The sequence below is a fragment of the Taudactylus pleione genome, unplaced genomic scaffold (assembly GCF_031769625.1).
Source record: "Taudactylus pleione unplaced genomic scaffold, aTauple2 ptg000190l, whole genome shotgun sequence".
NCBI lineage: Eukaryota > Metazoa > Chordata > Amphibia > Anura > Myobatrachidae > Taudactylus > Taudactylus pleione.
Window position 1 is genome coordinate 3,747,369 of NW_028284592.1, and position 16,905 is coordinate 3,764,273.

At 42.4% G+C, this 16,905-nt stretch overlaps 1 protein-coding gene across 1 annotated transcript in view; it reads left to right on the forward strand.

The window, feature by feature from the left end:
* RFX3 (regulatory factor X3) overlaps positions 1-16,905 on the forward strand; it is a 374,165-nt gene that overhangs the window by 335,253 nt on the left and 22,007 nt on the right. Inside the window, exons 9-11 of the mRNA XM_088476634.1 lie at positions 1,849-1,970; positions 9,181-9,293; positions 13,576-13,691. Coding sequence (XP_088332760.1) covers positions 1,849-1,970; positions 9,181-9,293; positions 13,576-13,691 — 351 coding nt within the window. The remainder of the gene's footprint in view (positions 1-1,848; positions 1,971-9,180; positions 9,294-13,575; positions 13,692-16,905) is intronic.

Genomic DNA, 16,905 nt, shown 5'->3' on the forward strand with positions numbered 1-16,905 from the left:
CCCCAGCAGAGTCTAGCAATGCACAGCTTGGTATGGAAACCCAGAGATGCTGCTTGAGCTGGACATTAATTGTAAAATTATTAAAAGTGTTAATGCTCAAATGGGATCGACCATAAAGATGCAAGAGAAGTGGTGGGGGAAATATTTGAACTTCCCACTTGTCTCTGATTTATTAAAGTGCTCAACCAATCAGAGCTCAGAAGTGCGTCTCGTTGTCCTGATGCACAACATACAGTAGGCTGGTGGGGTTTGGCTTCATTATCTCTGGTCATTTTTTCAACTTTGTACTATAATGGATGAAGCAAACTTTTTAAAATGTATTAATTGGTTTTCTGATCAATACTTCAAAACCATGCATGAAACTTTTTATAAATAAAGTGAAGGGAAGAGTGTTGTGTTTGTGTCACTAAATAAACAAAAGAGTTCAAGTAACTGCAGCTGTCAAGCTTTTGTAGAACTGATGGCGGCTTCCTGACAGTCAGAATCCTGACACAATTAGGTAAGTGTCCTAACCCAAACCCCTAACCCACCTTTCCCGCAGCCTAACCCTACCACCCGCAGCCTAACCCTCCCTCTCCGTAACCTAACCCTAACCCTCCCCCTAGTGTCTAACCCCTAAACCTTACCCTTCCCCTAACTTTAATACTTACTGTCGGGATGCCAGCAGTCGGGATTCTGGAGCGGGCTTCCGACTGCTGTCAGGATTATGGCACCGGTATTATGACCGCCAGCATCCCGACCGCCGGGATGCCGACTACACCCTGTGGTGAATCTGCAATTAGCTGTGAACACCAGCCATCAGGCACCCACAACTAATGTGGCTTTGACAGACGTAAATGCATTTCTATGAATGTTAATGCCCAAAACTGGAGCTGTAGAAATGACTAGAGTTTGGTGCACCATGCATGTGCATATCCTGCGTTCTCGCTAATACATAAAATTTTACATGAAGGACAGCATTTATGTCAGACTAACTTTGAGAAAATTTTAGTTCACACTATGCAATAGTAACAAAACACCCACCCTCACTTTCAGGGCCATAGTTTTGCTACTATTGTATATTGTGACCTAAAAATTTGGCTGGATGATTTTCTAACTTGGTCCATTTGACATGTAATGATTCTATTTAAAAATACATAAAGGTTAAGTGTATGGACGCATTTTTTCCTGTACACAAAAGTTGCAATATTATATTTAACTGTAAATCAGACTCTACGGTAGCATTTTTTGTGCTATATATATATCACTTGAGCCTTATCTATTCCCAATCATCACCACCTCATTTCCAGTTTGTTGCTTTCTGTGTATAGCTGCTATCAAATATGAAATCTCTGCCCACTGGTTCCTAACCAGTATGTATATATATATATATATATATATATATATATATATATATATTAGGGATGAGAGGGTTCGGATTTACTCAGTTCTCAAAGCGACAATTTATTGGCTATCGGCTATTACGTGTTTTGGATAGCCAATAAAATTAATCCGAACCAATCCGAGCTTTACATATATACACACACAACACAGTCCAGCAAATCTCTGTAATAAAGGTCACTCAGATAGCAGGATCAATGCTCAACGTTTCGATGTTTATTCCATTGTCTTCAGGAGTAAACATCGAAATGTTGAGCATTGATCCTGCTATCTGAGTGACCTTTATAACTGAGTGCCGCCGGACTGTGCTGTATGTTGAAGCTCCCGCTGTGTCGCTTTCACGGAGGGCATCTGGATTATTAGCTTATATATACAGTGTGTGTGTATATATATATATATATATATTTATATTTATTATAGAGAAGACTAAACATGAGTTCATGATGTCTTTCTTTCTTTCTATGACAGGTACAAACCTATGCAGAAAGTGGATGGAGTGGGAGATGGATTTGCAGGGAGTGGACCACAGACAGGTGCATCTGTTGAGCAAACTGTAATTGCCCAAAGCCAACACCATCAACAGTTTTTAGGTAAGTATTTGGACCACAAGTAACTTTGTCCCTGTGAGCACCCATACTTTTCTGCAGATAGTCAGAGGGTCTGGCTCCTGGAGTTTGCATGGAAAATGCACAAGGTCTCAAGCGCAAGTTTATATAAAAACTAGAATAATGAGTAGTTGTTATATTATTACTTATACAAGTGTACAAAGAGTTTTTTTTTTTTTTTTTTAAACAAAGCTAAATTATGCATAATTAATAACTTGCTCACTGAAAGCTGCCATGTTCTTTAACTTCCAATGAAAGCTACATTGTACAGATGAAAATATATTTCTATATTTATCACATGGAGAATTAGAACAAATTGTCTATTTAATTCTACATCAAGTCATATTAAATAAATAAAAATATTTCGTTTATTGACTGCATGGTGCTATGAGAAAAACATGAGTTCGAGAAGTCTAAAATATGTAATTTATTTTGAAGAAATATAATTTGTAGTCTAGATTAAACTGCAATATATACTTCCAGAACCATTTTTATTATTTATTGGAAAAACCTATAATTTTTTGGTACTAATATCACAGGGCGCAATAAATACAATGTCACTATGATATGTACAGTAGGTTTGGACACATTTGATTGGTGTGCAGCCTATTAAAATGTACATTATTAATGTAGAAAATCCTGTATATGTTATCTGGGCATCATTGCTTACTATTGATGAGTTCTGATTACATTACTTTAATGGTCATTAGGAAAACTTTTGTGTAATATGGAATAAAGCTACTCCTTTGGTAAATTGTGATGGATATTTGAAACCACCTTCAGCATTTTGACCTTTACAAAAGTACGCTGTGACTTGTAATATCCATATAATTTACAGTAGGGAGTGATTTGTCCACACCTTTAAATGGGCCCTTAAGACTCGCTTCAGCCATCCTCATAACTCTACCCCCTAACTCCACATTACACTCTTTCCCATGTCAGCCTGCTGGTTAAACCCCTAACTCTTTGACTGCAACCCCTTGCAGGTAGGGTCCCCTTCCGTTGTTTTTCTCTTAGTATCGCTGTCCCCAGTGCGCCCCAGTTCCGCTGTCTCCCTCCAGCAACTCTGTGTGCCCACCAGCTTGTTGAGTGCAGGATCACTGAATGCTGATTTACTTGTTACACCTCCTCCCATGCACATTTTCATTACTTGCTTTTACTACACATAAGGAGTTACTCTAACCTCACTTCCCTCATTCCCCCCACCTTTCACTTGTATCGTTTTGTTACATTTACCCTTTGGTGCCATATAAATAAAAGATTATAATACATTTTTCCATGTATCATGTACACTTTTAGGCATGCATGTCAGCTTTATGATGAATGCTTAGAAACATTTGTAAGACTTCTGAAACCCACATTATGCTCTGTAAACCTGCTTAGCAACGCAAGAAACTGCTCTTTAAAATGCGAATTAATAAGTGATTGAAACGACAGGAGTACAGGTCAACAAGGTATACTAGAATGTTTTGATTACATAAAACGCTAAATGATAAGCACATCAAAATTAATTGTCATGCATCCCCAGACTTAAAATCATGTAAAGATCTAAGCCTACATATTGTTAGGTTCCAGACCAGCGTAAAGCTAATATGTAACCTATGCTGTCATTAAAAATAAAATACAATAATGCATATAATACTGCAAAAGGCCAGACTTCATCGTCGATCATTGCAGGTAGTTACAATTCCTTTACTTAAAAGGACTCAGGGGGTCATTCAGACCCGGTCGTTAGCGCCGATGCGCTCGGACCGGGCCGATGGCCCCCCACAGAGCATGGGCACCGGCGCCGTCGTGCGCATGCGTGAGACCCGCTATGACCGCCAGCGCCGGTCGTAGCGGGTCTCGATCCAAAGGGGGCGAGCCCCGTTTGGAAGGCGGGCCGGGGGGTGGCAGCCCAAATGGGGGCGTTCCCATGGGAACGCCTACCGTTTGGGGGCGGCCCCACTGACATCACTAGTGATGTCAGTGGAGAGCTTCCGGCTCTGACAGAGCTGAAAGCTCTCCGGGGCTTTCCGACAAGGGAGACCCTACCCTAGGGTCTCGTCGTAAGCCCCGATGGTCGCGATGGTCTTGACCTTAGCGACCATCACCTTAGGCGGTCGTAAGGCTGTGGGTGTTAACCCACAGCCTTACCACCGCAAAGGAGGACGTCTTGAAAATTCAAGACGTCCTCCCCTCATTCAGACCGACCGCACGCTCTGTGCGACCGTCTCTGAATGAGGTCCTCACTCCTGTTAACACAGCCCATGCTTGCCTACCTTTGAAAAAGCATTTCAGGGATATTGTGATAGCACCATCTATGAGCGTGGCGGTAAAGTGGACGTGTACTGCTACATCTGAGACATGTGCCATAAAATTGATTTACATCCATATGTAAATGAGCTCCAAAGCAGTTAGTAAGATCTACTTGTTGATGAAAACACCCTGATACTTTTCAGGAAATGCATGTAGCCATAGGGATCATTGTTCCAATGCAGGGAAATGATACTAATGATCCCATATGAATACATAAATGTGGTTTTTTTTTTAATATAACAGCTGCATAATGGGGGTAAGGTGCAATTAGGGAGATTGCTAGACTCTTCAGGTAGAGAGGGAGATTACTGCTATTTCAGGGAGTCTCCCTGTCAATCAGGGAGAGTTGGCAAGTATGACACAGGGCCTGATTCAGAGACGGACGCTCGCATAGCTGTGGGTGACCACCCACAGCTATTGCGAGCGGCCAGGATGATGGTCGCGATGGTCAAGACCATCGCGACCATCGGGGATTGCGATGAGACCCTTGTGGTAGGGTCTTGTGGCCACAAACCCCAGAGAGCTTCTGGCTCTAATAGAGCCGGAAGCTCTCCCATTGACATCACTGGTGATGTCAGTGGGGCCGCCCACAAACGGCAGGCGTTCGCTTGGGAACGCCTCCGTTTGTGAAGCCACCCCCACGCCACACCTCCAAATCGGTGCGAGCTGTCGATCACAATCGACAGCCGCCCCCTTTTGGTGCGAGACCCAGAGCAACGGAGCGACCGTCGCTAGCCGGGTCTCGCGCATGCGCACGTTGGAGCCGGCTCCGGCGTGCGCATGCGCAGTGGTCAAACGTGGGTCTGAATCAGGCCCTCAGCCCCATGAAAATGCCTTCTTTTTTTACCAGAAACCACATAGATTAAGGGCCTGATTCCAAGATTTTCGCAATGCCGATTTTTATGCAGATCACTTTGCAATTATGGTCACACAGAGGATTCATTCACAAAGTGAGTCACAGGTAGTCAGAGTTTGGGGAAGGTAATGGGAGTGGCTAGGCAAATGCAGGCATGTCTGGACCAATTAAACACAGTTGCATGGACGTGCATAAATTAGCCTTTGCGATCTCCTTTGCAGCTTGATAGCTCTCAGCGTGTAAGCAGAGACGCAGTATTTGAGACAGGTCAGACTTCACTCAGAAGCTGCGCGGCTGCCCGATCTGCATCGATGTTCCCGATGTTTACGCTGTTGCATGTCATCGGACGGATATGAGAAGGCAGCAGTGGGCGTCCCTATGTTCAGAGAGGCTTTGTAAGACGTTAGCATATTAATATTTTAACTAATGCGATCCGTAAGAGATCGTAGTTGCGATTGCATTACCGTAATAAATCTCTGAATCAGCCTTTAATGAGGGCAATATAGAGCCCGTTTAAACCTTTAAATTCAGTAAAGATTAAGTAATTCCACTATTTTAAATGTATTGTTCTTTTCAGTAGTTGACTGCTTTCCCCAACATACTACTGGTTTCTATGGTTTTGATATTGGCATTATAAGTCTCAAGTAGTAAAACTTCAAATACAGAGTAGTTATCAAGGAACCTAACTAGCATCTAGAAATCCCATGTCATCTAATGTCCCAGGCTATTCTTTGTTTCTTTTATCCAGTCCAAGCTGTTATCTTTTCTATATTATGTGGGCATTGCTGTGTGTTTCCCTTTTTAGAAGCACAGACTACTGAGTGAATGTTTCCTTTTGCACATTTATCTTCATTTGCCCTCTGACTCCAGTCTTTTTTGAGCCCGGCGTTGCTTACCACCTATGGTGTCATTCTTTGGTCTCCTTTTCCCTTCTTGCCGTGAGCACTTGTTTAGTTCTCCATCCTTTTCTGAGTCCTGAGTTCACAGCCTCAGAGTTATACATTTGTGCTGGCCTGCAGGGAGCTGGAACAATGGGGAGAGGGAAGCCTAACGTTTACATTCTGTTGTAGATGTGAGCACTGCTGACACATACAGTTTACTAGCATAGTTCCATCCGTTTTCAGACAGGATTTTATATTATCTGCTTAGAGGAACCAAACTTTATAAGAAGACATTTATGGTGATATTATTTAGTCAATGCAATGCACATGTTTTTTTATTATGGAATGCATTGAATACTGCTTGCCAACATTTGAAACGGTTTCCAGGGATACTTTGCAATTTGATGGATGAAGTGGTATGTGTTGTGTGCAGAGCACTCTATTCAGATCTAGGACTTTACACAACCTAACATGACATGACTACTGGACATGATCATAATACACTTTGTAAAGATAGAGAAGCCTAGTAGAGGTGAGACCACGTAGACCAATAGGAAGCTAGGTACAATAATATCTACTTTCCACAATCTAGCTATAAGCAATAATGTGTGTATAGAGCTCCATCAGACCCAACCATCATCAACCAACCATTGCACATAATTATCTTCACTTGTTTATATCTTCTAAGCATTAAAAACCTAATTTGTACTGATTAGAGATGAGAAAATTTTTTGATTTGTGTCATTCTGTATTTCCAACCACAACTTACAGAGATGAAATATGGGAGTACAAATATAACAATAATGAAAACAGAAATAAAAGAAAGCCCAGCATGTTACATTGCCAAATTCAATTTGCAACAATTTTCAACACATCTTGGTGCATCTCAAGTGCTAAACTATGCATCAATGTTTGGTTATTATTAATATTTTATAATCTCACCACCCTAGCCGCTACAATCTGCTACACAGTTTCAGAAAGAATAGTTACAGAAGTAGGTTGAGCCTGTTCATTTTTTTTTTAGCAAATATCTAAAGATTGGCAGATCAGATAGGAAGATAAAGGTGCACACAGGATGAGTGGTACTGCACTTAGGTGTGGAACTATTATTATCAGTGTCGCCATCTTGGGGACTGCCGAGACTAGAGTCCCGGGCCCAGACGGAGAGAGGGGCCTGACCTCAATGCCGGATGGGGTATGGTACCTCTCCTTCATTGTCGTGGTTGCTTCTTCCTACCCCCCTAAGCACCCGACGCTGGCCCCCAGCTAACTTTCTGAATGATGATGGCATCCATACTGCAGCCTGGTGGGCGGGACGCATGGTGTAGATGTGCTGCATTGGTGCCTGCATGTGGGGCATGCTATGGGCGGAGCTAGAGCCACGAGTGCCGATTGAGAGTGGAAGCGCACCTGGCGGAGGCAGTGATAGATTTCCCTCCCAGACCCTCATTTTCTCCCCAACCCAATGCTGCTGGCTTTCTGGACGGCGGGACAGTTCAGCACTAATGGGGAGCGCCAACAGAGGCATCCCGAATCATCACTTACAAGTGGCTGCATTCTGCAAGCAGAGGACCCTGATCTCTGTTTCCATAGGGGATACAGCTCTTCCTGTGCACATGATGCCACCCACCCTTTGTCCTTCACAAACCACTGTTCACCTTGTTCTGCACCTTCTCCCATCTCCTCCTATTTTCTATCACTTCTGCCCACTTTACCCCTTACCTTCCTCCTCCTTCTCTTCTGCTGCTGAAGGTGATGGAGATGGCGTTCTGCTGGCAGCTGGTAAGAAGCGTCATGGAGACACCTGAGGGTGGAAGGAATACACCAGTTTCTGGCAGTGATTCTTACCCAGTGTTAAAAACTGGGAACGGTTCAGATTCAATTCTGTTGTGGGATAGGGGGGCTTGCCTACAGGCGACTGGAATGAAGTTATGGCATCGGGGAGGACTTCTTAGAACAAGCCTTTCCTTGTGCATTGGCCCCCTGTGAATCGTTCCTGCAGGTCAGCGACGCTCCACCGGGGGCTCTGCTTACTGTATTTTGTCAGTCCTGCACCCCACAATTTCTGATGGTAGCCCTGATTAGTATACACGTTTTCAGTACAGGTTGAGTCTCCCATATCCAAATGCTTGGGACCAGGAGTATTTTGGTATTTTTTTATATTTACATACCATAATGAGATATCTTGGGAATGGGACCCAAATCTAAACACAGAATGCATTTGTTTCATATACACCTTATACACACAGCCTGCAGGTAATTTTATTCAATATTTTCAATAATTTTGTGGCTCAAACAAAGTTTGTGTACATACAGGAAATTCATTTATGTTTCATATGCACCTTATACACACAGCCTGCACATAATTTTATGCAATATTTTTTTCTATTTTATATTTTGTTCTTTAAACAAAGTTTGTGTACATTAAACCATCAAAAAGCAAAGGTTTTACTTTCTCAGTGAAGTTCAAAACATTCTGTATTTCGGAATATTTGGATATGGGAGACTCAACCTGTAGTGTGTTTTTTCTTTAGTACAGTCATGGCCTATATTGTTGGTTTTTTTTAATTACATGGCTGAAAACAAACCAGAGATATTTAGTGACAGTGACTAGCAATTAGCAATTATGAGTACAAATTAGACAATAAATAAAAAACAAATCTGATTTGTTGCTGATAGTTTTTTGTACTTTTGTATTTTGTTTAGTAAATAAACTTTGCTTAAATTTGCAACAACTTCGAAATTATCTGAAAAAACAATACAAAAGTATTAAACTTTTGTATCACTTTTTCAGATTATTTTGTTTAGTATTGGTTAGTTTTTCAAAAACTAAAGGGTACAAATATTTGATGTATTTTGGTGTACACTAATTTTCAGGGTATATCATTTTAATTTGTAAGATGCAATTCACATCAGCTGTACATATTTATAGACTTCATTGGAACACATATCTCATCCCAGAGTTTGTTTAAAAATATTATCTTTTTTTTATAGCAACATTAATAACAGAGTAAAAATACAATTTTGCCAGCCTCTGCTCATTAAGTAATGTGACCTTTTAGAATGTCTGTCTTGCTATGCTGCTTAAATATTTTCCTAATGAAGCTGTAATTGGCACTATCCACAATATCTTTCTTCCATTATGTTGTTATGGCAACAGATGCGTCTAGAGCACTTCCAGAGTTTGCAGAAGTTGATATATCTTCTCTGCCAGATGGTACAACCTTTGAAGATATCAAGTCACTGCAGAGTCTTTATCGGGAGCACTGTGAGGTAAGACACCTATGTCTTTGTGAGAATTACTACTCCCACACTACTTTTTATTTGTTCTGTTATCTCAGCTGTGTTCTTGATAATGCCCGATAAGCTGCTGTATACTTGGTAGGTATACTGGAGAAAAAATAGAACATAGCTGAATAGCTAAATACATTTTCCCACTTGTGGAGCAATGCTAACCTTAAAGATGGTCAACACACAAAATCTGTGTCCATGTTGGATACAATTATATGAATACGGTTTGCTTATTTAATAAAGCCTATTTGAAGCACTGGCTAAATGGAAAGATTTTGAATTGGGTTCCTTGTTGTGTCACTCAGAAATCTCTAATAACATACCATACAGTAACTGCCAACTGTTCTTTGAAATTTTTGTATTTTTTTTAGGCTCATGTATAAAATTCTCCAATGACTCACATACATGTCAGTTTATCGCCCAAATATATAATATATGTGGTAACATCCACTCTTTCTTTTTCATGTGCTTTTTTTGCAAATTATTATTTTGTCACCATTTTTTAAGAACATTGAATTTCACGTTGAAATGTAGGGAAGTATGGCATAGGACCTCACAGCTAACAAGATGGTATATCTAAGTTGCTTAATATAGAGCAACAGAGCTTTATTATTATAGGCAGAACATTAAATGGGCTTTATGTTGTATGGCCTGAATATGGTGTATCTCCATATCCTGTTACACTATTAATAAGTTATGTAAGGTGTAATGAACAGATATGATTTTTTTATCCATAATATACCGGTATTCATCTAACAAAATACTTGAAACAGTTCAGTGTTTCACAGAGGGGTTTGTAGTGCAAATACTGGACAGAACATGGTTCCCATACACTCAAATTAATTTGTATGGCACTATCAACCATGTTCAGTGGAAGGACACTGCCCTGTTGCAGTATGCTGCTAGGCCTACAGCTAAGAGGCAATAAAATATGTGCCCCGAGTTTTTAAGGAGAACAGAAGCTTCTACACTAGTTAATTAGTGCTTACTTTTACTTCTGGCTGAATGCTAGCCTCCATAATTCACAGATCTGTCCTATAGGTGCCTTCATGTTCTGCAGTGTAGTCAGGACTGCGCTGATGAAGTTTGGACATAAGGGGACAGCAGGTGTACATAAGATAAATGACTAGAGTGTGTGATAGTAACTCGCTCACATGTATTTCCATTCTTCTAAAAAAGCCCTAGTATTAACTTATTATGGTGTCATCTTTAATGGTTGTATTCTTACTGTTCTCAAGTTCTGTGACAATTTCCAGTTCAGTGCACTTAACATAAAACACCTGCATGTGAGAGATACTGAATTACATGGGTTTATGACAGACTATAGTCAGCACAATATAAGAAATACAGGTTGCATGGTGTGCTCGGTTTATGTTCCAAACTAAGGATTACAGTGTAGGTGTCTTATAAAGAAGTTCTTTGTGTTTAGGAGCGGATGGCTCAGTTGGTACACAGCATTGGGAGAGGTTTGGTACATATTTTGTTCCAAGATAATAGGGACTGACCGCAGACAAAAGTTGAATTAAAACAATTGATTATGTTTGTGGCATGAGTCTTCAAGGTTTTATGCTTTAGTGAAGGGGTGGGCAATAAGTGGCCCTCCAGGTTTAGCATGGCCAGATAGCAAAACTGTGGCAGTGCATGCTGGAATGCATAGTTCTTCAACAGCTGGGGGCCCCTTATTGCACACCCCTACCTTATTGCCAAGATGACCACTTTACAGGTATACAAACAATGAAATGGGTCAAGGGTAAACTAAGCTGTGAGGCTGATGCAGAATAAGTAATAGGCCAATTTGCTTTGTATGAAATCGCTGTGCACGTGCCCAGGAGATGAATGCACACATTTACACTAATGCAGACTTGTGCTCGTCTGGATCTGTACATGCATTCTACATATTCCAAGTGAAGTAAGGGTGTGTTCATGTAAGTGTGAACATAAGCAGACAAGCAATCAGACGCATATGTGTCATATTATTTGCAGGTGATCATAGGCAGGTGCAAATGTACTGATCATGATGGTTACCAGCACTAGTGAACCGCTTTCAATTGACTGCTTGCAGTTGCATTGCTGATTTTGATAGGTGCTTTATTCTTTGCTTTAGCATATGATTTGTTTTTTTTCCCACACAAGATATAAAGTTGTTTCTACTCTAGTAGAAAGTGTATTTTTGTTTTTAAGTTTCTGGGTGCCTAATAGTAAAAGTGTATGTGGCTGTGGCACATGCTTGGCAGAATTCGGACACTTGTGGTTTCAATACCGGGCTGTACATATCTAGAGATGTTTACGGGTCAGAATATAGGTGGATATCTAATTATTTTTTGCGGTAGCGTTAATTACACCCATTTTGCGTCCTACTCTCTATCAACTCCTTTGTGAAATTGAATAACAGAAAAGCAGCAAAGCCAGTTTATTTAAATGAAATGGAAACTAAACAAGAACATTTCCAGAATATCAGCGGAAAGCTGTTTGCACTCCTTTTCACATGCGTTGTATCATAAGTGTCTAAGGGCTATATTTATGAAGCTACTCTGCAAGTTGTAGCTGAAAATTAAAAGCGGCACTCACGTTCAGTGTAAAGCTCGGCGTGATTTTGAGTGCCGCTTTCAATTTTCTGCTCCAACCCACAGCTTCATAAATATAGCCCTACAATAAGTGTGAGATATGTAGACAAAAGTGATTGGACACAAGCGAAATGCACACCATGCATGTCATTGTACATGAGTTCCAAATGGCCACAAATGTGACGGTTTCGACAAGAACACTTAGTAGGGAGGCCCATGCACTTGTAGTTCTAGGGAAGGTACAAATGTTTTTATCAGGACGACAATGCTACCTGTCGTGTTTCCAGGGCAACGCTGGACTGGTATACAGAAAATTCGGGAGATGGACTGGCCAGCTCAGAGTCCAAATCTTAACCCCATTGAGAACCTCTGGGACAAATTGGTGCGACGGGTGTGTTTGAGGCCAACTCGACCTCCTTCAGAGTCACAGTTGGTCACTATACTTAAGGCGTAATGGCAAAACATACCGCCTGCTGTTGTCCAGGAACTTGTGGACAGTTTGCCAAGAAGGGCGTCTGCAGTAATCACTGCACATGGTGGTCCTACAAAGTACTGATGTCAATAAAATCTCGTTGATCTATTTGCTGTCAGTGTCCAATTACTTTTGTCTACATAGTGTACTGTATTAAGCATTGCAAAGACTGGGACAAGTGGAGAAGTTGCCCATAGCAACCAATTAGCTTCAAGGTAGCATTCTATAAAACAAAAGATAGAAGCTGATTGATTGATATGGTCAACTTCTCCACTCTTTGCACTGCTTGATACATCTACCTCTAAATCTGGTAAACGCAGAAATAATAATCATAAAATTGGGGTGTACTAACGGAGCATATAGTTTTTAGACCGTTTTTGCACCAAGTGAATGGGCTGCAGATATGTTAGACATGTTTTGAATAGTCCGTGTCCGTGATTAAATGTGTTATATTGGTACTGTATGTGCACATGAAGGTGTGCAGTATGGGCAAAAGCAGGGACAATAATGTTCAAGAAAGACATTCATGTATCTACTGTGCTCAGCTGATTTCCCATTTCAGTTTTAACAACATAGACACACATGAAAAATATTTTTACTTAGATGTAATTTATTAACATTTCAACAATATATTGGGCCTGATTCATTAAGGATCATAACTGCGATTACACACACAGTCTCCCTGTGATGATATGCTAATCCATTGCAATTGCTATGCCATTGCAGCAAACATAAGGACGCCCACTTTACCTTGCACACATCCGTAATACTTAGCAAGACTGCCAAACCATCAGTAGCATCAAGTACCATCGCAGCCTCACACACACTTACACAAGCTCTGACCTTACTCTGGAATTGCTAACCTCATCGCACGCAGTGACTACTCAAGCTGCGTATGGCATCACAGTGGCTAATTCATGCAACGGCGTTCAAATGCACTGGCACGTCTGCGTTTCGCCCCCGGTCACCACCCCCAAACAGTACTTACTGTCAATCACTCTGCGATGGGTCTCTGTAGCCAGTCCCGATCGCAGTGGAATGTTCACACACATGCACTGCGATGCATACATATGCGCAGAATGCAACAATCGGCCAATTGTGTGCGTAAACGCAGTTGCGATCAATAGTGAATCAGTCCCATTGTATCAAATACGAAAACATCTCTTGGACGTCATGAGAATAGAGTAAACTGTATTGTTAATACACTTTTGTCCTCTTGGTTGCACAGGCAATACTGGATGTTGTTGTAAACCTGCAATTTAGCCTGATTGAGAAGTTATGGCAAACCTTCTGGCGTTACTCTCCGTCCTCTACTGCTGATGGCGCTACCATTACAGAATCTGGGTAAGGAACTCTTCACTCCAAGACAGCTCTTTCCACTTCTCAGTGTAATGCTGCTGTATTCTTATTAGGGATGTGCGCCGGACCATTTTTGCCGGATTTGGATTTGGTTCTAATTCGTCGTCCGGCTTTGGATTTGGATTTGGATTTGCCAAACTGCGGTGACTGGCTTTGGATTTGGATTTGGATTTGGATTTTTTTACAAAAATTGACAAAAAAAGCTAAAATCACATAAATTGGTCTTTTTTTTCTTCCTAGAGTATTATTAACCTCAATAACATTAATTTCCAGTCAATTTAGACCATATCACAGCTTATAATATTGTTTTCAACATTATTGGCCAAAGGTTGCAGTGAGCTGACTGGTTACTAAGCGACAAAGCAGCGGCACAACGACACAGACACCACAGTATAAAGCACATCTATGACACATTGCCACACAGCAGTGGCAGAAATGAAAAGTAGGGCACCCACCCAGTGGGGTACGGCCAGCAGAGTCATAGTACTTGTTTACAAAGTGGGCTACGGCCCTAGGAGTCACAGTGCACAATCTTATTAGCATTACACCGCACATAGGGCCTGATTCACATTACACCATAAAGTAGTGTCTCTTATTTATGTTACGACACACAGTAGTACCCCTTTTACACAATGCCCACAGTAGTGACCCTTTTACACAATGCCCACAGTAGCGGTGTCCCTTACACAATGTCCCCCAGCAGTGGTGCCCCCTATGCAGTCCCCTTAGTAGTAGGGTCCACTATGCAGTGCCCCCAGTAGAATGCCCCCCAGTAGTATGCCCCCCATTAGCAGGCCCCCCCAGTAGTATGCCCCCCATTAGCAGGCCCCCCCAGTAGTATGCCCCCCATTAGCATGCCACCCAGTAGTATGCCCCCCCAGTAGTATGGCTCCCCCAGTAGTAGGCTGCCCCAGTAGCAGGCCCCCCAGTAGTAGGCTGCCCCAGTAGTAGCCCCCCCTGTAGTATGGGCCCCCCCTGTAGTATGGCCCCCCCTGTAGTAGGCTGCCCCAGTAGCAGCCCCCCCCCCAGTAGTAGTAAGCCCCCCCAGTAGTATGGCCCCCCCCAGTAGCAGGCCCCTCAGTAGTATGGCCCCCCCAGTAGCAGACCCCCCCCAGTAGTATAGCCCCCCCCCCAGTAGCAGGCCCCTCTGTAGTATGGCCCCCCCAGTAGTATAGCCCCGCCCAGTAGCAGACCCCCCCCCAGTAGTGCAGACCCCCCCAGTAGTATAGCCCCCCCCAGTAGCAGGCCCCTCTGTAGTATGGCCCTCCAATAGTGCAGATCCCCCCCAGTAGTATGGCCCCCCAGTAGCAGACCCCCCCCAGTAGTATAGCCCCCCCCAGTAACAGGCCCCTCTGTAGTATGGCCCCCCCAGTAGTATTGCCCCCCCCAGTAGCAGACCCCCCCCAGTAGTGCAGACCCCCCCCCAGTAGTATAGCCCCCCCCAGTAGCAGGCCCCTCTGTAGTATGGCTCCCCAAGTAGTATAGCCCCCCCAGTAGCAGACCCCCCCCAGTAGCGCCCCCGGACCTTTGACAAGTAAAAAAATAATAAAAATAAAACTTACCTGATTCCCCGCTCCCGCGCCGTCCGCTCTGTCACACGCTGAGGAGGGAGCCGGAAGACGGAGCTCATGTGTGAGCTCCAGCCGGCTCCCTCCGTGCAGCAGCCAATGAGAGTCTGTGTGACTCTCATTGGCTGCTGTAACAAACACACAGCTGCCGCTGGCGGCTGTGTGTCTGTGTCTGTGTAGGGCAGAGCGCTATCACTGCGCTCTGCCCTACACGCGAGGAGACCTGATGTCGGATTCTCTAGTGAGAATCCGACATCAGGCGGCCGCCGTTCGGCCCCGAACGGGGATCCGAGCCAGGCGGTGAACACCCGAACAGGGTTCGGGTGGACTCGGATCCCCAATGTTCGGAGAGGTTCGGATTCCACAGAATCCGAACCGCTCATCTCTAATTCTTATGTGAAGAACATATGGAAAACTTTTTCCATGTTAGCATGTCCCTAGACTACATTGATTCCATGACACCCATGCATTGTTCTTTGATATGTCTGTTTATCTTTGTTGACTTGGTACCAAATGTAGATTTGTGTTTAATCACATATTCACATAATCACACACTGCCAAGAGTGTGGGTAAGCAAAACTGTGTTTTTCAGCTTCACACTGTACACCATTCTTCTAGATATAGGCATGCGGATGGCAGCTAGTGGTGGCTGTACTTTAGATCATCTCTATGTAATGCCTTCCGTATCTCCTCACAAATATAAAACGGCTAATAATGGGCCTGGTTCAGATCTGGGAATAGAGTAAGAAAGAGCATCTGTACATCTTAGTCATAACCATGCTGCACTGCAGGTGGGGCAGAGATTTCGATTTGTGAGGGGTGTCCAAACTGACATCTTAATTGCAGTGTAATAAAGCTGATATACGCAAATATGTGTACTATTCAGTGCGCTATCCAATGCAGCCTATATCCACAATATCAAGGAGTTACACCAAAAACTCCAAAACCAGAATGCTATACAAAAAAACTAATTGGGGATTATGGCGCTTAGGAAAAAAAAAAAAAATTGCAGAAGGACACTTCCCTTTTATGTGTAATATCCTGAATCCTGGTTCTCATATAATGGATATGTATCTCAGGAAAACATAAGAAAAGGGAGAAAAAAAACAACATTCAATCGTGTGATACAGTTTGGAATCAATGTTATACAGTATTCAATATTTATATGACCAAAAACAATAAATTGATGGTCTATGATTATTGGGGTTACCTCCTATACATTTCACTCACAGCTGTGTGCTGGTATAAGGCATATCAATAATGTCAAATCCGTAAAATATTGATTGGGGTTGCCCCCCACACATAACACTCACAGATACACGCTGGTTATGCAGGCATAGAATGTAGTTGTAGGTCTCCAAACAAATTATGTTCTCCTCAAAAGCGTGTCAAAAAACAGTATTTATTGATGAAAAAGTCAATCCAAAATTAAAACATTTATTGAAATATCCAAAAGGATATAAAAGATAGATGTTAAAAAAACAACAATAAAAAGTCCATACCCATAGGAAATAGGTTGTAAAAAAAACCCATAATCTCAATTCCAAAGGATACCTCAAAGCCATGAAAGGTCCTGTTTTATCCTTGTGGGTATGTCCATACAAATAGTCCAGAAGTCCTCACCAACGCGT